The sequence below is a fragment of the Haliotis rubra genome, unplaced genomic scaffold (genome assembly GCF_003918875.1).
Source record: "Haliotis rubra isolate DU_JTF1 unplaced genomic scaffold, ASM391887v1 Scf222, whole genome shotgun sequence".
Taxonomy (NCBI): Eukaryota; Metazoa; Mollusca; class Gastropoda; order Lepetellida; family Haliotidae; genus Haliotis; species Haliotis rubra.
The window spans coordinates 680449-707597 of NW_025766248.1; the positions used below are offsets into that span (position 1 = coordinate 680449).

Sequence of the window (27149 nt, forward strand, 5' to 3'; positions counted from 1 at the left end):
GTCAGCGATGTCCACGTGCTTTGTCCAGATGACAATGGAGGTAACCATATGGGTCACTTCCGCTTGACACGTGAGATCATTTACTGGGTCTTAATTACTATGGTGAGAACTAATAATGTGGCAATTGTAGTTTTCAGCTAATTCTCGAACTGACGATGTCACTGACTTTACAGTCATATTGCTAACCGATTGCGTTCTGAACGTTTGAGATTCAGAGGGGTGTTTTAAAAGACACAATATTCGTATATGTTTCTAAAAAACTAATTTATCAGACAAGGTTTTCGTGAGGTTTAAAGGTCACATGCAACGTAAAACACAACTTTGCAGATTCTGATACCTTTCGGTATGGAAATACCGAAACAAATCGTCAAAAATGCAAATTCAACTTATAAAGTTGAAAAATAACGCGATGAAAAAAAACGCGCGAAATCGGAGTTCAAACGTTTCACTAATTTTCCCCAGACTTTTCTGGGGAAAACGGGTTTCAACAGCTGGGCTGCGCTCATAGCACGTGCGCAAGTGAATAGGTTCGCGCAGCTTGGAAGCGGGTTGTCGGGTGAATACTCGGTGAAGGCTTTGGTGTGAGCTATTTTTCTAATGTTTTGTTGATATCTCACAGGCGCGAGCTTTTTATATGTTATGACAGTAAATTAACTGTTTATATAATTTCATTTGTCTATTTCACCACACGTTCTTCTTACCGAGACGGGGCGGTGGGGTAGCCTAGTGGTTAAAGCGTTGGCTCGTCACGCCGAAGACCCGGGTTCGATTCCCCACATGGGCACAATGTGTTAAGCCCATTTCTGGTGTCCCCCGCCGTGATATTGCTGGAATATTGCTAAAAGCGGCGTAAAACTAAACTCAGTCAGTCAGTCAGTCTTACCGAGACACTTTCTCAGTTCGATACTTAAAAGCAATGTCATTATTAAGCGTTGACAGAATTTCTAACTGTGATATAGATATGTCGTTGTCACAGACAAAACTCAATGTCTTGTTTTATTGACACCTGTGTGTCTGCCTGCCTGTCTGCTAATGACAATATTCAATACACAGCTGCTATCACTGACCACATGCAATTTGAACTTAACACCAATCAGGCTATACACCATAAACAAAATGCATTGATTTATGGCCCGAGTTCGGTCTTTGTCACATTATGTAATTACACAGACAAGCAGGTGTGATACTTGAACACATGACATGTTATGATGTCTGTTGATTGCAAAATGTTATACACAAAAAATGAGCATGTATTTACAAAACCCAACATCTCTATATATATATACACACAATTAGCCGTGAAGGCATCTGCAAATGAACCAGCCGTTACACTTGAGTGCACACCCACCCGCTCTGACTGGGTTCGGTATCCCGGCTGCTTCGATTCTTGGGAAGTAAACCCAAGTACACAATATTGCACTTTTGATTTGCGATTGTACGCTTATAATTTTGTTTATATATTTTTTCGTAACCAGCAATGTATATTATATGTCATGAATAAGTGATAATTGTGTTTTAATTATGTTTGATTTTTTGGTTGCATGTGACCTTTAAGCAAACAACGATATTATTCATAGGCGGATCCAGAAGGGGGATGGGGGGTTGGTGCGCACCCCTGCATCCCCTTTTTGTCCTGAAAGTTTATTAAATGACCATTGAAACTCTGGTGAAAATGAAGTGTGCACCCTGCCTTTTCTCAATAGTGTGCACCCCCCCCTTTCTCAAAAAGCTGTATCCGACCCTGTTATTGTTTTTCAATACAGGAATTATACAATACAGCCAAGAGTATTTTTTAAAGAAATCATGCTCACTTTAAGGGACCGTTCATAATTTCATAATTTATGACTGGACTGGGTGGTGGGGGTGGTGGTGGCACCCCTGCACCCCCTTCTGGATCCGCCTATGGGGGAGGGTAATTGATTTTGTACATGCCAAAAGGGGTGGGGGTGGGGGCACTTACTTTGCACATAAAGTTTAGGTGGGGTGGTGTGTGTGTGTGTGTGTGTGTGTGTGTGTGTGTGTGTGTGTGTGTGTGTGTGTGTGTGTGTGTGTGTGTGTGTGTGTGTGTGTGTGTGTGTGTGAGTGTGAGAGAGAGATCCACATTGTACATGGTTCTCATCATCACCCACCCTAGGTATAAACAGGGAGACTATATAAGCAAGCGAGTGACCTATCCCTGTTGTAGAGTATCCCTGGTATAAATTATGAACGGTCCCTAAATGAGAGATCAGCGAGTTACTGTATCGAAAATTCGGAGAGATTAAACGAACTTCGAAGAGCTTTTTCAAAACTCTCTCTGGACAAATGTGAAAATCACAATGTATTGTCTATTCTCTCTAACTCTACAGTAATAATACAATACAGTAAAGTATAGAAATCATGTTGACATTACAGATAAGCTATAAATCGCTCTATTGAAAATTGGAAGCGGTTGAACAAAGTGCTATTTGAAAACACTACTCAGTTATACGGTGTAGAAGGTGGAGATTGTGCTCATTTTAGGATTCACTGGTCGTCAGTTAATATTTTACGTTCGACTCACGATGCTTCTTAGTTTCTATCGTCTCCATTGTAAAATATTTTTACATTTTGTGCTGCATATTTATCAAGTTTATCATAGACAATTAATCTCGTTGGGGTGAGACTACCGCCCGTATTCCCCCTAAATCTTAACGATGAGGAACAAATTCCTTGTGTGGTACTTTTAGAAGCTGGATATATCTTTCAGTATGTTCAGATATGTAAAACTCATCCTTATCAGATGAGGAATATAAATATATTCAGGTAATATGATTTGACTAGAATGAAATTTAAGGGGGGGGGAGGATACAGACGGAAGTCTTTCCCTGGTTTGTACAGACAAATTATTTTGGTTTATATATTGCTCATAATCAGTTGGAGTCCTTCGTAATCACCGTCGAATAAAAAGCTTCGATTTGCCGACGTTAGAGTGATAAGAGTTGTCTCCTCTTTAACGAAATTCCGGCGGAAGCTACAAAATGGCGCGTGGGCAGTGATGCGTTTTCGGAAAAAGACACAAAACTGCTCTTTATGCCAGAACCCATAATGCAAAACGGTGCCGACACTGTGAAAGAGTAAGTAATTGAGAATGGTGAAAAAGATTTTTCCTTTACGAAACTTGACAAGACTCAGCCAAATAGTGAACTGATGTTTCTCACGAAGCAGGTCCCCGTTTACGTTTGTGACCAATCCTGATTGGACACCTGTTTTCGTGAGTTAATGGACGTGTGTTTATTTGTATTTTGTTTGGTTTTAGAAATACAAGCGGGGCCGTACAACCAATGATAACTTTCCAAGTTGTTTCTGGAATTGAACCTGTGATTGCTCGTAATGCGGCCATGCTTTTGTCCATGAACAATAGGGGAATGCAGTTATTAGCACGCAGAACAATAACTGAAAGTAATTTTCCTCATCTTGCGTATGAGGAAATGGTGGGAGAGGAAGTCAAAGTAGAATATGAATTATGAAACCGGCATGCATGGCATATATTTAGTTGAAATATTATTACAAATTAGGCTCAAGTTGTTTTATTTATTTTTTATTGTATAGTCAATTGAAATGGTGATTAATGAAGTGTATGTTGTGAAGCCATATATATTTGCCATAAGCCTTACGTTATTAATTAGATATGGATGTGTCCCAACATTCAAATCATGTAAAAATTAAAGTAGGATCCTCTTTAGACATGTTATTAAGGGGAATCAGCACTCCAAGTTTGAAAGTATTGAAATATGGATTGGCTTTTTCTTCAAAATTGTTATCATGGTTATAGCTATTCGTTGGTTTCACATTACTTTTCAAGTCGCTGTGCATGCGAAGAGCGTGTGAAAAATATCCACTGGCATATTTCCGGTTTGATCGTATGTTTATCGATAGAGTAAATGCACTCTAAATAAGAGCTGTTGTGAAACTGTTCATAGTAAGGCTGTTACGATTCACTCGCATATTCAGTGAATTGAACCGAAGCCCTTCATGAATTCAATTCGTAATTCGTGGTCACCAGAACCGAATATTAATGAATATTTACAATTTTTTAAGGGAGAATAGGACATAAGGGTTCATTGTGTCCTTTTTCAAAGTGAGATAGCCTTGCAGTAGCACAAGTCATGTTAGTTTGCCAAGGCCACACATGGTATTGTTGACTATAACTATTACATACATATTTGAGTGTCATGGGATCACTGGTTCAGTGGTTATTGCTGTGACAAATTAACACTGTCAACATGGGCGTCGATATTGTGCATCAATCAGTTAACTACAATATTCGTGAATAATTATTCGTATTCATTACCCAATATTCGTGATACATATCATATTCGCCACGTAGTGTATTCGAGGCAGCCCTATTTCATAGCTGAGTACATACTTCCATTTGACTCTGCTTTTCAATAATTGATGTCCTATTTTGGTTGCAATTCCATCAAAGATGTGCTTGTTTAAACAGTTTAGTTGTGAGAAGGGGATGTGCGGGAAGGACGGTGGTGAGATGTCTTTATACAAGAGCTTGTAAGCATAAATGAAGCTATTTATTTAACTAATACCGGCCTCTGTTTCATAAGTCAATTGGGATCAGTTGTATTCGACATAAAACTATATATTTGTTTTGATTTTTGTTTTCTTTGGAGTGTTTACACTATCGAAAAACATACGACCAAACCGGAAACATGCCAGTGGATATTTTTTGCACGCTCTGCGCATACGCACAGCGAGTTGAAAAGTAATGTGAAACCAACGAATAATTTCGGCCTACCTTTAGAATACAGCACCACAAACTTTAAAAATATGTCATAATACCCTTTTATGTAATTTTATGTTATTTTATTTCAAAGCACTTTCTCGAAACAATGCCCTATGGCGCCGACATAGCAACGAGGTTGTCTAGCTCAGCGAGTGTGTATAACCTCACTGATGTTTCATATCTGCTAGCTTTGTCATTGTGTAAGCCCAACTTTGTTGAGAGTTTCAAATATTTGTTTACCAGGCGGATGCGTAATTTTTCACAAGCACCAGTTTATGAAAGCACTTAAAAATTAATTTTTTTATATTTCGCTTTCAACGTATTTTTTAGGACTAAATGAATTATAAATAGGAACTAATATACATATAGATTTTTTTCATTCAGTAATTTGCATCATTAAACAAGAATGGAGTTATTTATTTACATTATATATTTCAAAGCGGTAGGAATGCAAATACACGTCAGCCATTTTTGTGCCGCTCGGTCAGTGTGTTTTATTTTATTAGGATTATTTTCAAGGGCCTAGGTTCAGGTTTAGGGGTTAGGGCTAGAATCCAATATGGTAGGTATAGATGTCAGGTGTAATGTATGTGTTATCATTTGTTGTTGTTGTTCTTCTTCTTCTTCTTCCCTGCATTTCTAATGCTTTTTTTCACCCAATTAACGTCGAAAGTATGTGATGAAATGATTTAATGTCGAAAAATTTGGGCTGATGGAAATTATCTTGGAACTTGCACTTAAGCCATTTTTACACACGCAATATTTGGGAGCCTACATTTCTTCAGCAATGATTCAAAGGTTAACTCATCCTTGAGTCGTTACCAGACATGCTCATGCCTCCCTCATTCCTCAGTATGATCCACATTGTCCTTACAGTGTTCCTTACAACACTTTTCTGTCACAAAATCACCCGATGATTTTCTTAAAAGCACATCATTCATGTATATTTACCGTGAATTCAACGTCTAACGCCTGACGTCAACAGCTTCTGTTTTCAGTTTGCGCTATATAGGCTCATTCCACATCACACGGTATCTTGTAGATTACGGAATGGGACGAGTGTGCCAAATGGCATCGGGACCATTCGTCAATTTTCCGTACATTCAAATCACGAGACACCAAGGCTACTCGTAAATTTCGTAATTCTCCGTGACTATTCTACTATTTCCGTAACCGCTCAGGAATGACTAAATAAATTTGCACATTGTGCAACAGTACGTAGCTCATTCAGTTAGCTGTTGGGCTAACAATCTCAAGGTCGCGAGTTCGCGCGTCCGACAGATTCTCACAAACTGGTTGCCTGTCTCAATGACAAGTGACCTACGACAGAGAACATCCTCATGGGAGGTTGTGGTGCTGAATTCTAAAGGTGCTCCATAATTATTTCAGTATAAACATGATAATAAGACGTATGACTAATGCATATTTTGCACGTTTAAAAGAGCAGGGCAGGGTAGCACAAAGGCTAGCAGGCCAGTAAAGCACAAACTTACAGAATGAACGCAGATTATATATTGCATCTCAAAGGATGCATAATACTGGTCATTGACAATAAATAAAAGGTTTGTTTTATTAAAATATTTACTAAATTTTGCATTTCTGTACGCTACACTATATTCATTATGTTGCAGGACCCTTATATTTCTTGTATTGTCCCACAGATTAATAAACATGGGTCTATTCAAGGTAAAAACCTTGATTGGGATGTTGATGACTTTTCTTGCTCAGACAGTATACAGTGATGATGCAAGAACCAAATAGGCCATAAATCAATGCATTTTGTTTATGGTGTATAGCCTGATTGGTGTTAAGTTCAAATTGCATGTGGTCAGTTATCGCAGTTGTGTATTGAATATGGTCATTAGCAGACAGGCAGGCAGACACACAGGTGTCAATAAAACAGACATTGAGTGTTGTCTGTGACAACGACATATCTATATCACAGTTAGAAATTCTGTCAACGCTAAATAATGACATTGCTTTTAAGTATTGAACTGAGAAAGTGACTCGGTAAGAAGAACGTGTGGTGAAATAGACAAATGAAATTATATAAACAGTTAATTTACTGTCATAACATATAAAAAGCTCGCGCCTGTGAAAAATCAACAAAACGTTAGAAAAATAGCTCACACCAAAGCCTTCACCGGGTATTCACCGGACAACTCGCTTCCAAGCTGCGCGAACCTATTTCACTGCGCACGTGCTATGAGCGCAGCCCAGCTGTTGAAACCACTTGAATTCCCCCAAGCGCTGAGGGAAAATTAGTGAATCGTTTGAACTATGATTTCGCGCGTTTTTTTTCATCGCGTTACTTTTAACTTTATAAGTTGAATTTGCATTTATGATGATTTGTTTCGGTAAGCCCATACCGAAAGGTATCAGAATCTGCAAAGTTGTGTTTTACGTTGCATGTGACCTTTAAGGCATAAATTTTGTTATAAGAATAATTGCATTAAATTAATAATTATTATTCATGCCCTTAAATCCAGGGATACGATGACATGTGTCAACCAAGTCAGCGAGCCTGACCACCTGATCCTGTTAGTTGCCTCTTACGACCAACATAGGTTGCTGAAGACCAAATCCAACCCAGATCTTCACAGGGCTTTAAAGAATTATTCTAGAGTGCTGCAAAAAATGACAATCACATAATAAACATGTAGTATCCAGAATACTCTTCAAAGCTGCTCTATCATGTTGATCTCTATCCAGGGAACCCAGTGCACTTTTGATATGGAAACTGGTGGCCTGTTGCCTAAGGCACTAGAATTCGCAGTGCAGAGCTATTTCCTTTTGGGCATGGCAGAAGAATTTCATGGTGGTTTTGAAGATGGTTTGTCTTGAATTTGTTTCAGGAGTTTGTCATACCTGTTCTGGTGGATTCCACTGAAGAGATAAACCTACATCTTCAGTTTTCCTCTCTCCTTATTTGGACACATGGTTATATAAATGGAACATTGTTCAAAGCAGCGTTAAACCCAGCTATAACGTGACCAGTAAATGGATTTTTGTAATTTTCAGTCATTTGGAATCTGTTCCTCGACCTCCAGCGTCTTCCATTCTTGTAACCGAGGCAGAAATATCTGTTGAAGCCATCAAACAAAGCCGACAGGAGGCATCCATTGTGGTAAGTAACATGAACAGTGATTGGGAAAATCACGTAACAAGCCCTAATCACACACAGTTTTAGTAAATGGTGCATTAACAACTTTAAAATTGTAAGAAAAGTAAATAAAATACCACATTAAGGGGTCTGCATGCACAGTAATTTGTAAGAAAGCATGGATGTAATACCACATTAAGGGGTCTACATGGGCAGTAATTTGTAAGAAAGTATGGATGTAATGCCACAGTAAGAGGTCTACATGGGCAGTAATTTGTAAGAAAGCATGGATGTAATGCCACAGTAAGGGGTCTACATGGGCAGTAATTTGTAAGAAAGTATGGATGTAATGCCACAGTAAGAGGTCTACATGGGCAGTAATTTGTAAGAAAGTATGGATGTAATGCCACATTAAGAGGTCTACATGGGCAGTAATTTGTAAGAAAGCATGGATGTAATGCCACAGTAAGAGGTCTACATGGGCAGTAATTTGTAAGAAAGTATGGATGTAATGCCACAGTAAGAGGTCTACATGGGCAGTAATTTGTAAGAAAGCATGGATGTAATGCCACAGTAAGAGGTCTACATGGGCAGTAATTTGTAAGAAAGCATGAATGTAATGCCACATTGAGGGTCTACATGGGCAGTAATTTGTAAGAAAAGCATGGATGTAATGCCACAGTAAAGGGGTCTACATGGGCAGTAATTTGTAAGAAAGTATGGATGTAATGCCACAGTAAGAGGTCTCCATGGGCAGTAATTTGTAAGAAAGTATGGATGTAATGCCACAGTAAGAGGTATACATGGGCAGTAATTTGTAAGAAAGCATGGATGTAATGCCACAGTAAGAGGTCTACATGGGCAGTAATTTGTAAGAAAGTATGGATGTAATGCCACAGTAAGAGGTCTACATGGGCAGTAATTTGTAAGAAAGCATGGATGTAATGCCACAGTAAGAGGTCTACATGGGCAGTAATTTGTAAGAAAGCATGGATGAAATGCCACAGTAAGGGGCTACATGGGCAGTAATTTGTAAGAAAGTATGGATGTAATGCCACAGTAAGAGGTCTACATGGGCAGTAATTTGTAAGAAAGCATGGATGAAATGCAACAGTAAGGGGCTACATGGGCAGTAATTTGTAAGAAAGTATGGATGTAATGCCACAGTAAGAGGTCTACATGGGCAGTAATTTGTAAGAAAGCATGGATGAAATGCCACAGTAAGGGTCTACATGGGCAGGTAATTTGTAAGAAAGCATGGATGAAATGCCACATTAAGAGGTCTACATGGGCAGTAATTTGTAAGAAAGCATGGATGAAATGCCACAGTAAGGGGCTACATGGGCAGTAATTTGTAAGAAAGTATGGATGTAATGCCACAGTAAGAGGTCTACATGGGCAGTAATTTGTAAGAAAGCATGGATGAAATGCACAACAGTAAGGGGCTACATGGACAGTAATTTGTAAGAAAGCATGGATGAAATGCCACAGTAAAAGGGGCTACATGGGCAGTTATTTGTAAGAAAGTATGGATGTAATGCCACAGTAAGAGGTCTACATGGGCAGTAATTTGTAAGAAAGCATGGATGAAATGCAACAGTAAAGGGGCTACATGGGCAGTAATTTGTAAGAAAGCATGGATGAAATGCAACAGTAAGGGGTCTACATGGGCAGTAATTTGTAAGAAAGCATGGATGAAATGCAACAGTAAGAGGTCTACATGGGCAGTAATTTGTAAGAAAGCATGGATGAAATGAGTAGGGGGCTACATGGGCAGTAATTTGTAAAGAAACATGGGCGGTAATTTGTAAGAAAGTATGGATGTAATGCCACACAGTAAGAGGTCTACATGAGGCAGTAAGCTTATGGATGAAATGCAACAGTATAGCTACATGGGCAGTATTTGTAAGAAAGCATGGATGAAATGCAACAGTAAAGGGTCTAGAATGGGCAGTAATTTGTAAGAATGGATGGAAATGCAACAGTAAGCTACATGGGCAGTACATGGGCAGTAAAGAAAGCATGGATGTAATGCCACATTAAGGAATCTGTATGGTCTACATGGGCAGTAATTTGTAAGAAAAGCATATGTAATGCACAGTAAAGAGGTCATGGATGCATGGGCAGTAATTTGTAAGAAAGCATGGATGTATTGCCACAGTAAGGAGGTCTACATGGGCAGTAATTTGTAAGAAAGCATGGATGAAATGCCACAGTAAGAGGGCTACATGGGCAGTAATTTGTAAGAAAGCATGGATGTAATGCCACAGTAAGAGGTCTAATGGGCAGTAATTTGTAAGAAAGCATGGATGTAATGCCACAGTAAGAGGTTCTACATGGGCAGTAATAATTTGTAAGAAAGCATGGATGAAATGCCACAGTAAGAGGGTCTACATAAGGGCAGTAATTTGTAAAGCATGGATGAAATGCAACAGTAGGGTCTACATGGGCAGTAATTTGTAAGAAAGCATGGATGAAAAGAAAGCATGTAGTGGTAATTTGTAAGAAAGCATGGATGAAATGCAACAGTAAGGGGCTACATGGGCAGTAATTTGTAAGAAAGTATGGATGTAATGCCACAGTAAGAGGTCTACATGGGCAGTAATTTGTAAGAAAGCATGGATGAAATGCAACAGTAAGGGGCTACATGGGCAGTAATTTGTAAGAAAGCATGGATGAAATGCAACAGTAAGGGGCTACATGGGCAGTAATTTGTAAGAAAGCATGGATGAAATGCAACAGTAAGAGGTCTACATGGGCAGTAATTTGTAAGAAAGCATGGATGAAATGCAACAGTAAGGGGCTACATGGGCAGTAATTTGTAAGAAAGTATGGATGAAATGCAACAGTAAGGGGTCTACATGGGCAGTAATTTGTAAGAAAGCATGGATGAAATGCAACAGTAAGGGGCTACATGGGCAGTAATTTGTAAGAAAGTATGGATGTAATGCCACAGTAAAGGGTCTACATGGGCAGTAGTTTTGCTTACATGCTCCACCAAGTTTATGTTGACTGACAAATCATCAGCAAGACCACTGAATTGTGATTTGCCACCATTTATGGCTACTGGTTTTTGTCACAAGTTTTTGTCATTGTCACATTCTCCCAGTGTAATGGCGTGCCTGTGTTGCATCCTGTTATTAACAGACTGTTTGTTTGTTGTTTAATGATACACTGAGCAGTTTTACAGCTGTATGACAGAAGTCCTTAAATATTTGAGTCTGGACCAGACAATCAAGTGATTGACATCATGAGCATTGAGCTACTATATTGGGATATGACGTGTCAAGCAAGTCAGTGAGTCTGACCATCCATAGACAAACTATAGAGCAAATAGGAAACAACAAAGAGAAAATGACTAGTCTTCCTAATCCTATATGTTGGCAACATACTTCCCTCGCTTTGGTTCGAAAAATATTTTTAATATCAAAATAAAATATATTTCCACCATTAAAGCTAGACACCCATTTCCTCACAGGGTTGTGCTCTCAGATTTCCAACCTCATATTGAATAATTACTCAACATAAAATATAATTCAACATTTTAAGTGCCACTCGTGGCATATCAAATCGTTCTTCACCTCCATTACCCCTGTCAGCTTCCGGTTCAACGGAGTGACTGAGTGTACGTGAATGTCCCACATCAGTTGTTTATTTTAGATTATTTATCCACAGTACCTTGTATTTGTTTAGCCATGAAGAATTTAGAATTGGTCTTCAGTAACCCATGCTTGTTGTGAGAGGCGACTAACGGGATTGGGTGGTCAGGCTCGCTGACTTGGTTGACACATGTCATCGGTTCCCATTTGCGCAGGTCGATGATCATGCTGTTGATCACTGGAGTGTCTGGTCCAGACTCGATTATTTACAGACCGCCGCCATATATCTGGAATATTGCAGAGTGCAGCATGAAACTAAACTCACTCACTCATTCACTAGCCTTGCTCCAAGGCTGTACTGAATGCTAAGCCCATGGATGTAGAGTAATTCTATCCTTTAAAGAGGCAAATTTTTAAACTTATCCTATCTCACGACTTGCACCTCTCTCTCTTGCTTCGACTTTTAGTGGAACGACTGTAAACTTTTTTCCATAGGCCTCCTTGTCCATTCGCCCGTGCACTCCATGCTGCTCTCCTTAATTAGCTTCCTAGTTCCTAATAAAGCTTGCAGCATGCTCCACTACCTTGAATGATCATTCTCTTTCTTGTCGCACGACTGTGTGGACGTGCTGTATATTAGGGACATTATTTCACCATGACATCATGGGGAAAACAGATAATCAGTCAAGGAAAAGGAAAGTTTGTGCTCAATGCAAGACGAATTATTCGTCCCTCGACCCTCACTTGTCTTGCAGTGACTGTATTGGACAAACTGGAACAAACGATGTGGCAAGTGTAATTCACTAAAAGATGAGGATTTTAAGGCCTACCTTCGTGTTTGCTCCTGGAGAATCGGCAATAGGAACAGGGAATCAACAGAATCTGATCCCACTCCCGCCAAGCGTATCAAGTTACAGTGACAGAAAATCGTACCTTCACGCAAGAGAGAGACGTCTGTGGTTCAAGAGGATTTTATGGACGCTTCATCAGATTCTTACTTATCTGAGGAAGTTCGGCACCTATTACGCCAAACCCTTCATGATCCAGATCACCATCACAAACCTGATCTAGATCACCGTGCCGATCCAGATCATGGTCACGATCCAGAGCACAACTACGATCCATATCACCTGATCAATCCAGATCACCTAACCGATCCAGATCACCAAACGGGTCCAGATCACGACCTCGAATCAGATCACCGGACCGATCCAGATCACAACATCGAAGTAGATCATTGGACCGATCCAGATCACCTAATGGATCCAGATCACAACTTAGAATCAGATCACCGGACCGATCCAGATCACCGAATGGATCCAGATCACAACTCCAAATCAGATCACCGGACCGATCTAGGTCACCTAACCGATCCAAATCACAACATCAAAGGAGATCACCTAACCGATCCAGATCACCAAATCAAGCCAGATCGCAACTGCAAACCAGATCACCTTATAGATCCAGATCACGATCACAGTTTCCAGTTAGTGCATCGAATCGATCCAGATCATTTTACAAATCCAGATCATCTTACCAACCCAGGTCACCTATACGATCTAGATCACTTTACAGAGCCACTGACCAATCGGGATCATAGTACAGATCCACATCTCATGGCCGATCCTATTCAAATGGTCGAACCTGAGCTCCAATCAGAACCAGATCACCAACTAGAACTACAGCGACCCGGACTAGTTCTTCATACCTTATTGAGGACAGAGAGTTGGCTCACATGGATTCAGCCGTGAGAAAGACGTTGCCATCTATTAGTTGCGTGATTACAGCAGTCGACGCTGTTAACACTGCTCTGGAGCATACTTATTCTGATCAAGACGCTTACATCCGAGGATGCATGACTTTAGCTCTGGACCAGTTCCAAATTATCCTGGATCAGTTGTCTCATTATTTGGGCTACACTCTTGCTGTGCCGACGTCGACCCCTTAACATCTCTTCATGGGAGTAGCGATTGAAAACAGAACTGTTTCGCCAGCCTTGGTTTGCTGACTCCCTCTTCAATGGTAGCATCCAAGAAGTATCTAATAAAGTTGATAAAGAAACCCACTTTCAAGTCTCGATTGAACTGTTAAAGATACAGAAGTCACAGCTCCATGACTAATTAAAACAGCGTCGAACTGCACAGTTCACCCCTACCAATCCGGATTTACGTAATCTTTTTTGTGGCGCATCCACTCAAGGCTGTGGCAGAGGAAACAGATCTGGCCTTGGTGGTTCCTCCCGTCGCCCCCCCAGGACCAACCAGGGACCAGCGCCGGGAAGCAGTGACGGCTTGAGACAATCGCACAACTGGGACCTTCCTCCCGGGTCGTTCCGATTTACAACACTCCGGTAGGCGGGAGATTACAGATCTTCGCCCCAAATTGGACCATCCTCAGAAATCCGTACGTCACCTACCTGCTACTTCACGGCTATCAGGTACCCGTTATCGGCAGTCCACCTCTGACGTCGCATCCGGCTCATCGCTCATATCCAGTGGACCAGTTACAGACTCTGCAATCCACAATAGGTACGCTATTAGACAAACTCGTGATAGAGCTCCTAGGTCCGTGGCCCGTCACTCCAGGATTCTACTCCCCCATCTTCTTGGTTCCAAAGAAAAATTCCAACAAACTCCGGCTCGTCTTCAATATGAAGTTGTTCAATGCCCGATTCCTGCTTCCACCGCCTCACTTCAGGATGGTGTTGATCAACCTCTTACGCACCATCCCGAAGAAGGGAGACTTCCTCATCAGCCTAGATCTTCAGGATGCTTATCTTCATGTTCCGATACATACAGAACACCGGAAGTACCATCGCTTCGTGTTCAACGGGAATCACTACCAATGGAAAGAACCATTTGGAATTTCCGCGGCCCCGTGGCTTTTTACCTGAATTACCAAGCCCATAACAAGCTTCCTCCACTGTCAAGGGATCACCTCCGAAAGCTACATAGACGATTGCATCCAGGCTCAACAGGATCCGATCGTATTGCTTCACCACCTACAGTTCACCACCACGCTGCTCAGACAGTTAGGGTGGCTGTTGAACATCGCGAAATCGGAACTAATACCGACTCAGAAACTCCAATTCATTGGAGCACCATTCAACACTCGTCAGGTGATGATGTTCGTCCTTCATGACAGGTGGATAAAGATTCAGCAATGCATTCCTCCAGCACTGTCTCAGGCGAGAACCTAACAACAGTGGCAGGAGCTACTGGGCCTTCTAGCATCAGCTCAAGCCTTAACGTACAGAGGCCAGCTCCAACTTTGGCCGATACAGCGATTTCTGCGCCCGTACCTTCAGGCCGACAACCCCAAGGAACTAATTTGCCTTCCAGAACCGCTTCATCCAGTCCTTCAAAGGTGGCTTGACGAACGGAATGTTTGCGCTGGAGTCTCTATGATGCCTTTTGCACCGACTCATCACCTATTCGTCAATGCGTCAATGCATCCCCCTTGGGTTGGGGAGCTCACTTCGTCGACCACCAAGTGGCCGGGCTGTGGTCATCCGACGAACGGGTACTTCATATAAACGAGCTGGAATTCAAGGCGGTAATTCAGGCCATCTCACATTGGGCAACAGAGCTTCAATCAACCAGTCTGTTGATCCAATCAGACAATTCGACAGTGGTTTGGCATATAAATTATCTAGGCTCGACAGGCTCGGGGAACCTGCTACAATGGGCTATCAGATTCTTCCATCTCATTGACTCACTCAACATCGTAGCCAGAGCCAGACACATTCCCGGAGTGAAAAATGTGATCACTGATGCCTTGTCCTGATCCAACCGACCGTCCCCGACAGAGTGGAAGTTACTGCCCCAGTTCTTTCAGTCGATGATCACGGCCTCAAATAGATCTGTTCGCCACAAGGTTCGTCAACCTAAGCAACCAGAGCCAAACCCAGTACCGCTTCCCAACCGGGACGACCTACTTCTTCACCCTCACTCGGAACTGCGCCACGGGTCACCACGAGTCACCTCAATCTACACGTTTGGCGCATCTTCAGAGGTCTCTCATAGCTAAGGGCTACTCTCACCGAGTAGCCACAGCTATCACTTCAGCGCATCGTACTTCAACCCGTTCCTTGTACAACAAGTGGAAGAAGTTTGAAGACTATTGCAAGGTATGGGGAATTGCATCTCCGACTTCCACCTCGGGTCAGGTCGTTGCTGAGTTTCTCCAGCATCTCCGCTCTACTAAGAAACTCAAGGGTACTACATTAGCTACCTACTTAGCCGCCATCAACTCAGGTTTGGCTACCACCACGGGCACGAAGATTTCCACTGTTCCCGAGTTGCAGAGTCTACTACGCTGCTATAGACTCTCTGACCAGTCCCGGAAGTTCAGACCTCCGGCCTGGGATCTGTCCGTCGTCCTTCGTCATATGATTTCTACAGATTATGAACCTTTAGAAGACAAGGACTTCGAACAAGTGACATTCAAGACATTCTTCCTGGTAGCTTTGGCTACCGCTGCTCGTATATCTGAACTGCATGCGCTTGATGTCAATCGGCTGCGGTTCGAGCGGAAGAAGCATGGCAAGGTTTTCCTAGGTTTTCCTGGGTCTCCGCTTGGACTTCATTGCGAAAAACCAACTGCCAGGGCAACCGGACTGGATGTTTACCATTCCCCCCGTTGTTCACCATTCTTGGGCCTGATGATAATGAAGATTTGACACTCTGCCCTATTAGGGCTCTACACGTTTACCTTGCTGACTCCAAGGTTCGTCAACGGCTACAGAAGCACCTCTTCATATCCTTGTCGACCACTTCAAGAACTGAGGTTTCCCGGACCACATTGGCCTTCTGGATGCGCGCCATGATCCTGCGAGCCTACACCTTTGCAGGGTTGCCTCCTCCAGCCGCTTCCAATCCTCATGAGACTCGTGCACTAGCCTCGACGATGGCCCTCCATAGCAACTGCTCCTTGACCGCTATCATGGAAGGTTGCTTCTGGCGTTCTGATACAGTCTTCCCTTCACATTACCTGCGAGACCTGTCTGTCATGGATGTCCAGGGACTACACCAGTTCGGACCTCTTGTACTGGCTCAGCAGCTTACATCGGCCCAACAACGCAGATGAGGGACAGTTCCGCATTCGCGTTACTGCTTCCTTGTATATACTGAATAAAAGTTGAACTGGATCTCAACCTTTTGTTCTCATTATATGGGTTTAAGAACTACTTCACTTGGCTTCCATACCAAGGCATTGGAATACGGCCACCTAGCGTGGCCCTACCGACTTGAGGCACAATCAGTATGACGATGCAAGGGTGTTCGACATTCACGCTTACTGACCTCTACTCCATGGAGCAATTACGTCAGTGAAGTGTGACACTCCCGAATTCCAGTGGATTTCGTTGCATTCTGCCTCCAAAGTTGCCGGGCACATCCTTTGACTAAGCTTAGGCAAAGGAGTGAGGGTCAATTTGATGCTGCCCAGAACTGAACGTTAAACGTTGGAGATGCCGAGTTGTGTTTCTCTTTCACCCGCCTCGGTCGGTGTCTGGGGGGCTTTCTTGAAGCACGGGCTGGCCCGATTCTAGTCGCAATACTTTAATTACGGGGGTACTTTGTAAATCGTGGCGAGGCCTACTTGCCGAGTTGCATCCCTTGTCTTGTACAAGGTTGGGGCCGAACACTACATCGCTCGGGAGCACCCATCTCCCTGGGAGTCGTTGTGCTTAGTAAGCCAAGGGGCTCCGGAGAACCCACTACAAGCATAGGAGTGTGCATGCGTAACAGGCCTCCCTTGTACATCCCTATCTACGGTTGTCATCAGTCCACACAGCTCCAAGACCAGCTGTTCGCACTGTACAGACAGAAGGGTAATCTGCGGCCCGCCATCCAACCGTGGGATAAGTGCAAGTCGTGAGATAGGATAAGTTTAAAAATTTGGGGATAAGTTTAAAAATTTGGAAATTTTAATATAAATTGTATATTTATATACTTATCCTATCTCACGCGATGGATGCCCGCCCGGCCTCCCCACTACTCAGATTACAATTTGGCTCCGAGATGAGAATGATCATTCAAGGTAGTCACATGGGCAATTAGTGGAGCATGCTACAAGCTTTATTAGGAACTAGGAAGCTAATTAAGGAGAGCAGCATGAAGTGCACGGGCGAATGGACAAGGAGGCCTATGGAAAAAAGTTTACAGTCGTTCCACTAAAAGTCGAAGCAAGAGAGAGAGGTGCAATTCATGAGATAGGATAAGTATATAAATATACAATTTATATTAAAATTTCCAAGTCTAGATAGGATGTTAGTCTGTTATTTATAGTTTCTTAGAAATTTTAGAGACTTGTGCAAGTCCATTGAGAGCCCAACTCTTTGACTTTTGGCTGCTATATATTTTATCTATTCATGATACACAAAACTGATCATATTTAGGTATATATTTGATAGGTTGAGAGGTATCGAAATAGTGCTTAATTTGTGTGTCATTGCATGGATGAAATATTTCAACATGATCAATTTAATGGAAAATGAGATAGATACCAACTGAAATTATTCAAAACTTATTTTTGCACCCCATCAAACTGTTTATCTGTGGCACTCTCAATCTCCAAGCTCAACATGCCAGGCATATGGACCATCACCTGTGAAGATCTGAGTTAGAATAGGTTTTCAGCAACTGATTCTTGTCTGGATTGGGTAGTCAGGCTCACGGACTTGGTTGACCCATGTCATCATATCCCAACTGTGTGGATCGATGCTCATGCTATTGATCATTGAATTGTCTGGTCCAGACTTGATTATTTCCATGCAGCCGTAATATTGCTGAAAGGGGTGTTGTATAACAAACAAACAAACATGTAGACCACCCTTCTTTATTTCATAGAGGAAGGTAATTGAGACAGTTACCCACACCCTCTGAGTCACTAAATTACCAGCACACAAAGTCAACAGCCTTACCTCCTCAGCCACTGCGATTTCCATTGTTTTTAGGTGCCTGACTCTGAGGGTGTGGGTTCGAATCCTGGATGGGACTCAACCCAACAAAAGTACTAGAATCTGTACTTTACTGTGAAAGTGTAATCCCAAATATAACATGTGTTACATTTGACCACTTTCTAAACTGGCATTGAGTGTTCATACCTTTCTCCTGTTTTTGTGCTTAATTTGTCACCACCTTAGACAAAGATATTGCTGGCAATTGTCAAAAGCTAGTGTTCCATAAACATGTTTAATTTTTCTGACATAAGTGACACAACATTTATGACAATTTGCAGTAACCAGGGGAAATAACTCTTATTTAATTACTTTTCTTTGTTTAACATTTCCAGGCTGAGAGTAGTGGTACTAGTGCTATTGGTTCAAGTAGATTGGAGGAAATAGAAGCAGATAGTGACGCTTTTGGATTGATACAGGTTAGTTCATCAGTACACCAGACTTCTCCAACACACACACACACACACACACACACACACACACACACACACACACACACACACACACACACACACACACACACACACACACACACACACACACACACACAACCCCACACAACCCCACACTGGCTCTGTTTACCCCCACATTCGACCCACTCTGTCTCTCCCTCTCTTTTTTTCCCACACCCCACGCCATCACTCTGTCCCCTCCTTCCCCCTTCACCCACCTGCTGTCCCTCAAACACCCCCCACACACGCTTTGCTGCCTCCCTCCACCTTCACCGCACCTGCTGTCCCCATTCCCCTCAGCTCTGCACCTCCCTCTCTCTCTCTCTGTCTGTCCTCTCTCTCTCCTCCTCTGTCTCTCTCTCTCTCTCTCTCTCTCTCTCTCTCTCTCTCTCTCTCTCTCTCTCTCTCTCCCCCTTTCCATCTACTCTGTATGAGTTCTAAACACTACCTAGCCGCCATCCTTCTTTATCCAGAGTTTTAAATGTCTGTTTGGTTATGATACGTTCCCTGCACCCACTTACTACAACAGCTTTGCCTTTATTTTCAAACTATTTTGAATCACACAACAATTGTGCCGTTCTTTCACAATAAAAACAATCAGTATAGTAGCAATACTAGACTTGCCATGTTACAACCAGTCTCAAACTGAACTGTTAAAGCATCTGAATGACATCCAGTGAAATCCAGTTCATATATGACAGTGTTCTACAATGTTATAAGATGAGATCTTTCACTCTGATAGCTACCTCTGTCCATGAACATCACCCTATTGAACTATGAAGGTCAAGCCAGGTGGTATTGTGAAGATGAATAAGTCTGTATCATCGTTTTTGTGTAATCAGTAGTTTCTGAGAACAATTAGGTAACCGAAAGTAAGTTAGAAGTGTATTTGTATTGTACAAATCAAAATTTCTGAAGCTGGATGGTGAAGAAATTAAGCTAAACATTTTAGAAAACTGACATCTGATTGGCTCCAGAACCCACACATTTTCCAGTAAGATTGCAGTAAAGTTGGCTCCAGGTTCACCTGACACGACTTTGTGGAGGTGCCCTCAAATCTTCACACAGAAAGGTTTAATGATAACAGGACCAATTGAAGCCATAGATTAAAATTTGGGCATGAATCCTTCTTTAAAAGAAAATGATGTTTTGGCCTGATTTGCTCACCAAGGATACTAATATGGAGTTGTGGATATATTGCATGTTTTTATATATATTTTTAGGAGAAAACTTGTTCCAACTTATTCATATACAGTAACTTAGTTTTGGGCTGGTCTCCATTTCTTACTTTTGTAAGCCTTCGAGTATCAATGCGGTCAAATGGATGACATCCAATCTCTCCCCTGCATGCTTACCATGGCATGCTAGTGTAAATGAAATAGAATTACAAATTGATAAACAATGAAATAATAATGCAGAAAAAGTATTTGATATTATCTCTTGTTTGTAAATGAAACTGGCTTTCAAACTCCTTGTGTAATTGTATAAATCCTAAAACAGTGGGAATTTGTTACTGGTGGCAGTGATGGAGAGCTCCGAGATCACTGTAAGGAGCTTGAGTTTAAACTCTTTTAATTAACCCAGACTATGTTGTCATTCACAGAACTAACATTACAAGACAAAACCAAAATGTTACATTGCCCTGTACAAAAGTGTTCTTCACATTTTGTTTATTGTTTATCATTTGAATGATTTACATGATGATGAGGCATTTTTTTTGTATCTTTATAACTACTGTTTTTGTGTGAGGTTGTGTTAAGTTAAAATGTGTATAAGTTGTTAATGTGTAATGGGTTTAAGATTTGATGATTTGTACAGGCCTGTTTTCTTGAACCAGTATTAACATATTGTCTTTCCCCACCTTTCAGCTGATGTAGAGATGATGGCAGCTATGTTCTATAGCTTTATGGTAACGGTAGCATACTCAGACCCCTGCTAGACACAGGGATGTTGTCTCCCTCCTCTCTCCATTTCATTCAAACTTTCATATCTGTTGTCTACTAACTATTAGCACCCTCCCACAAAACTTCAAGCACCAGCTCAAAAAATATTTGTATTTTTACTAAAGCACCATGACCGTGAATGTTGTAACAACTGTATGGATTTTAACCAGTCACACTAAGATCTGATTGTTTGCTCCGCTGTGATACCACTCTGTGTACAGATCTGGCAAACTCACAAGGGATGATTGTGTCAGGCAGACCCTGAGCAAAATTTACGACCCAATTTAATTTTTTTATTGTAATAGAAAGAAACCCATTCATGCAGATTTACCCAAAGTGGCAGACTCTTTTGGTGTAGGTGACATGGCAGATATGAAAGGATGTTTTAAATATCCACAAAAATATAGAATAACTTACTTGGGAGGCATTTAGAACGTTGGAGCAGTAAGGAAGGATAACAATACACGGATGAACAACTTCTTTATTACAGTGAGAGCGATGTTTCATCACTTGCTTCATAATAGTGTTAGAACCTACCCTGAAGTGTGACTCCAACTGTAATAAATAATAATGTGTCTATTTACATAGTGTCAAACTCCACACCAGGTATGCTCATAGCGTTAACAATTAATAAAGCATTAATGAAGTCAGTTGATATAGAACTGTTTGTAGAGAAAGGTTTTGAGATGATCCTTAAGTTTTCAAGAGTTGGAGACAGTTTAAGTTCCCCAGGGAGGGAATTCCATTTGACAGTTTCCATGTTAATAAAGTAGTTGTTCCATATACAGTCAAGTCGCGTTCATCTGACATAGTCCGTTGCACAGCAAATTGTCGGATTATCGAGGATGTCTGATTATCGAATTCGGAGGACAGATCACGTCCATGATCGAAAACAGGACAATCATGATTCATATTCCCGAAGTTACTGTAAATAATACTAAAACGAAAATTAATTCAGAGTTCATATATTTTATTAGCACATAACATAAAAATGCACAACATTTATAAACCTCATTTGTAATATCAACCACATGTATAAATTTTACGAATAAAACCATTTACTCACGTTTCACATTCATGTACACGCTTCCGTAAACCTATGATGGAGCCCGTATGATACATGTACAGTACACTGTTTTCCTAACAAAAAAAGTCTTTGATGCTTTTCTGACATTCAGCCTTGCTCGTGATTTTCCTGAGAGTTTGTTGAATATTTTCAAGCGCATCAAGATCAGCCACGCTGAACGTGTCCAGATGGTGCTCAACAAAGCATGCAATCTCGGTCAAATGAGATTTGACAGTAGAAGCCTTTGGAACACGGGACTCCCGGATTAACGAGACTAAATAGCGTTGATTCAATTTGTTACCGACAAAAGAGTCGGATAAAGCCGATTGTCGGATAAACAGAGGTCGGATTAACGCGACTTGACTGTATCTGTATATTGTTACCCTTCCTTAAAAGTATAAAAGTGTATTCTTTATGATTTTCAATTTGGAACTTCTTGTAGATGTTTTCACGATACATCAATCAGATACACTGCTCACTTTTATCAAGATGTTACCAGCATCGATGCTCATTGACTAATTTAGTAATTAAAGGTCGCCTGTTGTGAACTCCAATAGAGAGTTTGTCGTGTAGTGTCTTGTCGAAAAGGTCTGATTTCTTTTAGATTGGTTTTTAATAGAGGTACCATGGTTACAAGATCTGTATCCACAATCCTTAGAGTAATATCTATGTGCTTCCTCATTCACGGAGTGCTCTGAAGCCATGTTTACTGAAAACCTTAGGTTGTAAAAAATATGTCAAGTTATCTGGCAGGTGAACTCGATAATATCAATCAGTACTGCTATCTGAGTTATGCTTGTGCCTTATCTGAAGGAAATTGTGAAATGCTTTGATCACTTACTACAGCGTATCCACTATGTGGTTAATAAGACCCATGTCACGCTTTGGGTAACAAATATATAAGAGAGTATCCTGGCTGGCTCGGATATTTACCTTTTGCATATCTCACTTTGATGAATAGCAGACAAATTCAAGAAAGATGCTCTTTTTTGAAAAAAACATGCAGTTCTTGTGATTGTGAATAATGAATTCATAAAGGAATATCATTCGATTGGTCGGATGTGGACCCGTGAAGATCCGGGTTAGAATTCATCTTCAGTAACCCATGCTTGTCGTAAGAGGCGACTGACAGGATCGGGTGGTCTGGCTTGCTGGCTTGGTTGACACATGTCATCGTGTGGCAACTGCGTAGATTGATGCTCATGTTGTTGATCACTGGATTGTCTGGTCCAACCTGCATTGTTTACACACTGCCGCCATATAGCTGGAATGTTGCTGAGTGTGGCGTAAAACTAAACTCACTCACTTTGATATGATGTTAGAACCCAATTTACCTCATCTGAAATAGCTTTGTGCTAAGTGTTAACTATGTTAAACAATGAATAACAGTTGAAACAATCATGTTTTGTCAATTTGTGAGACTTGTGTACTGAATAAATGTTTTCTTTGCCTATTATTTTTGTTGACATGATTTTAAATTATCTGTCTGGTACAAAATGCATTTCTTTCCCTGATTTTACACAAATGAATAAGTTAAAACTTTATGGCATTTGACAAGCTCAGATTATCAAATTTACATTTAAACTGTCAACAGATACTGTTCATTCAGTGGAATGTTAGAATTATTGGATGCCAATTTCATCATGTTCACATGCTTCATCACTTCATATCATTGTACATTTCATTGTGCTATACTTTTGATTATTTTCGTTGCTATGGATACAGAAAAGCATGCTTCTAAAATAACAAGATATATGAATATATCATTCCTCATTCAGGATATGATGTTTTCTGATCAGGATTGCTATTTTTGAGTTGTTTTATGTGACATTTACATGTGGTGATATTAATCTCAATGTGTGATAAATGCTAATAGTAAGAGGAATTAACTTCAAAGTAGGTTAATCGAAGAAATTGTAACTCACCATGTCTCATAAATTATTTATCAGCAAATTCATGTTTATTTTAACATGTCTCTTGTAATACATTGTCTTCTTATATGAATAATTTACAGATATTCCATATTATAATGTCCTGAGGCTTATTTCAACAATAGTTTGGCAATCATGACATAGCCCTACATGCCTGAAAGGGTTCAGATATTTTTTTGCACATTGTACACCTTTTTGTTTTTAAAGAAGTGTAAAATCACATGAAATATTTGAAATGTGATTATTCTGTGAAACATTGTTAGCAAAATCATTTCTTCGATCCATATTATGTACACATTTGGTGTACACTCAATTATATCATGTGCTATTTTGTGCTGTAGGTAGTATGGCCTAATATGGAAATAAATCGCTCTCTCTCTCTATAAAATCACATGAAAAAGATATATTAAGTGTTAAAACCGTGGGTTTTTACATGTCTCCCTACCAATACTTGGTCATTAAGCTTCCACAAAGTTTGGGGCGGTGGGGTAGCCTAGTGGTTAAAGCGTTCGCTCGTCACGCCGAAGACCCGGGTTCGAATCCCCACATGGGTACAATGTGTGAAGCCCATTTCTGGTGTCCCCCGCCGTGATGTTGCTGGAATATTGCTAAAAGTGGCGTAAAACTAAACTCAGTCAGTCAGTCAGTCCACAAAGTTTGAGAGAGGCTGCAACAATAAACACTTTCAGAAAATTCCTCAAGGTACATCTCTTTGACATTGCCTATACTCAATGATGTGTTTATTATTATATGAAGAGCCTTGGATGACCTGGTTGTTCAAATTGGGCAGTTGTTTTAGTGTTATTTTATGGACATGTAGAGATAAGTGAGGTTTATTTATTGTTTATAATCATTAGAAACACCATAGTAGATGATTCATTTGGTTCATGCTGATTCATTTGATTCAGCAAATATTCAGTTACTGCAGAAACAGTTTTATGTATTTGAGTATTTTGAGTTACATTATTTTGCCATTAGATATATATTAGTGGACTTGTTACCATGGTTACCGTAGTTTTAGCAAAATGAACTAATATTTATAGTTCTGTAGTTGACAAGGAATGTGCATGTTAAAGTAATTAAGTAGTGTTAGTTTGCAGTTGTGAACCATATCACTGTCTCTTATATTTAATTAAAACTGTACCTTTGGTGGTGGGTGGGACCAGTTTTGGTTCAGGTTAAATGTTTTTTAATGTTTCTCTCATTTTGGTATATTTCACATCTACTTTTGTAATAATTTGTAAATTACTTTATTTGTGATCATGTGACATGACGTGTATGTATGGTTGTTGTTGATGTTAATTGTCAAATAATAAACCTCCTTGAATCAGGCCGCCATATAGCTGTAACTCATTGCTGGGCTCATCATGCGTGAACCTGGTTCGATTCCCACATGGAGTACGATGTGAGAAGCCCTTTTCTGGTGTCGCCATGATTGCTTGAATATTGCTGAGTCGCGAGTCGGTGTAAAACTAAACTCACTCACTCCTTGAACCTTGGGTAGTGTAAAAGCCCATTTCTGGTGTCCCCTGCCATGATATTGCTGGAATATTGCTAAAACTAAACTCACTAACTCCTTGAACCTGGGGTAGCCGGGTTTATTATGCCGAGAACCTGGTTCGATTCCCCACATGGGTACGATGTGTGAAGCCCATTTCTGGTGTCCCCCGCCATGATATTGCTGGAATATTGCTAAAAGCGGTGTAAAACCCAACTCACTCACTCCTTGAATCATGATAATTCCTGTAGAGAAGATGGCGGTTTGTTAGCAGTGAATTGAAATGGTGGCTCACGTCCTGTTATGTTTGGTATTTATTGTTAAAGTTGAACGTGGTTAGTGCAGATATTTCTTACATTTATTGTTACGATACTCCGTTGATGTGTTCATGTTCTATATACATCTATTTACATGCTGTTGGTCACTGGATTGTCTGGTTCCGACTTGAGTAAGTACAGACTGAAGTCGTATAGCTGGAATATTGCTGAATGAGGCGTTAAACAACAAACAAACAAGTAAACAAATACGTGTATGTGTTGATCTTCTCAGCAGATATTCAGATGATGTTTCTTTTTGTCACAGAAAGCCAAGAATGGCACCTCGTCCATCTCGGACACCCCAGCCCTGGACAAGCCAGAGGAAAGTCAGGTAAATATGTCAGGTGTCACTGTAGAATGACCAGCTGTTGCAAGGATGGAACCAGCAGTAACCCAAGTATGTTTGTTTCATGGTTAGCATGTTGAGGTAATCTAAGGAGTTTCACTTGACCACGTGGTAACACTCGTAAGTGGCCAGTGATTTGGATCTATGGCAGGCTCTTTGACCTTGGCCAGTGGTGAGATTATCATAATTTCCGTACTTTAACAGTGTCTGCACAGGGCATCGACCCTTGGGTGAAATGTCACGGTTGAGTTATGAAAAAAGGTTGACGTCCTGTCTGTTTGACCTGTAACCAATATGCCGTGGGTTAAGGCAAGGAAATAATCCAGTGTTTTCACTAGGTGATAATCTGGATTATGCGGTTCAGAGCACAGACAACAGGAGAAAAGTACTATATTTCGTCCATTTTAATTTGTATACAAAATCATCCAATATGAAATGGATGAATGCAGCATCTGCAAACTCTTTGGTGCTGGTTTGTCCACTCCTAAGATGATGTCTTCGGACGTCCAGGCAACGTTCCAAGTCCCTGTATTTCTTTTTCTTCAATGGACGTTTTTGTCCGCCTTCAAACAGCAACAGGCAGACTTCAGTGTGAATCTGCTCCTCAGCAAGATATTTAGCAATACCAAATTTGGGTGGGCCTTTCATCTTCAGACAAGAGTGGCACCCTTCCAGATGGTTCCACTGGGATCTATGGACGTACCTCAATCCAGTAGCTGGTGATGTAATTACTGATGTGTAAGCAAAATTTCAAAAGGTCGACTTCTTGTCCAAAATGATACAAGTATATACAAGGTGACATGTATGAGAAACCTCACACCACTGTTTAGAGATTGACCAAATTTACTAAATGAGTTTTAGTTGCATTAGTTGGGTTTATATTAACTTCTTTGATTTGTTTCCTTAACTTTCTGGAGTGTGAATATCCCAGTTGTTTGCCCTAGGCTTGCCAAGAACCAAACGTTTGGGTTTGAATCCTGGTCTGCCTGAATTACATGTCTAGGTTTGTGTGCACCAGGGTGGTCATTGTTGATTTCACTAAAGTGTTAAATGTCTAAGTCCTGAATCACTTAAGACTCTCCTCAACCGACAAACTGACATTCAGTCATAAGGGAAATACTGTTTGAAGTGGTGTCATGCCAGTCTGACTTACTTACACTGAATTTTGATGTTT

At 40.8% G+C, this 27149-nt stretch overlaps 1 protein-coding gene across 3 annotated transcripts in view; it reads left to right on the forward strand.

Moving 5' to 3' along the window:
• The first annotated feature begins 2980 nt into the window (after positions 1-2980).
• The window catches only part of LOC124277495, a 33468-nt gene continuing 9299 nt past the window's right edge, over positions 2981-27149 (forward strand). Inside the window, exons 1-4 of one of the 3 annotated variants that reach the window (XM_046713197.1) lie at positions 2981-3095; positions 7781-7886; positions 18758-18841; positions 25895-25960. In XM_046713197.1, the coding sequence (XP_046569153.1) occupies positions 3052-3095; positions 7781-7886; positions 18758-18841; positions 25895-25960 (300 nt within the window). In that variant the 5' untranslated portion in view covers positions 2981-3051. Of the gene's footprint in view, positions 3096-7780; positions 7887-18757; positions 18842-20742; positions 20784-25894; positions 25961-27149 lie in introns of those variants that run through there. The other 2 variants (XM_046713200.1, XM_046713198.1) reach the window with 2 other exon arrangements.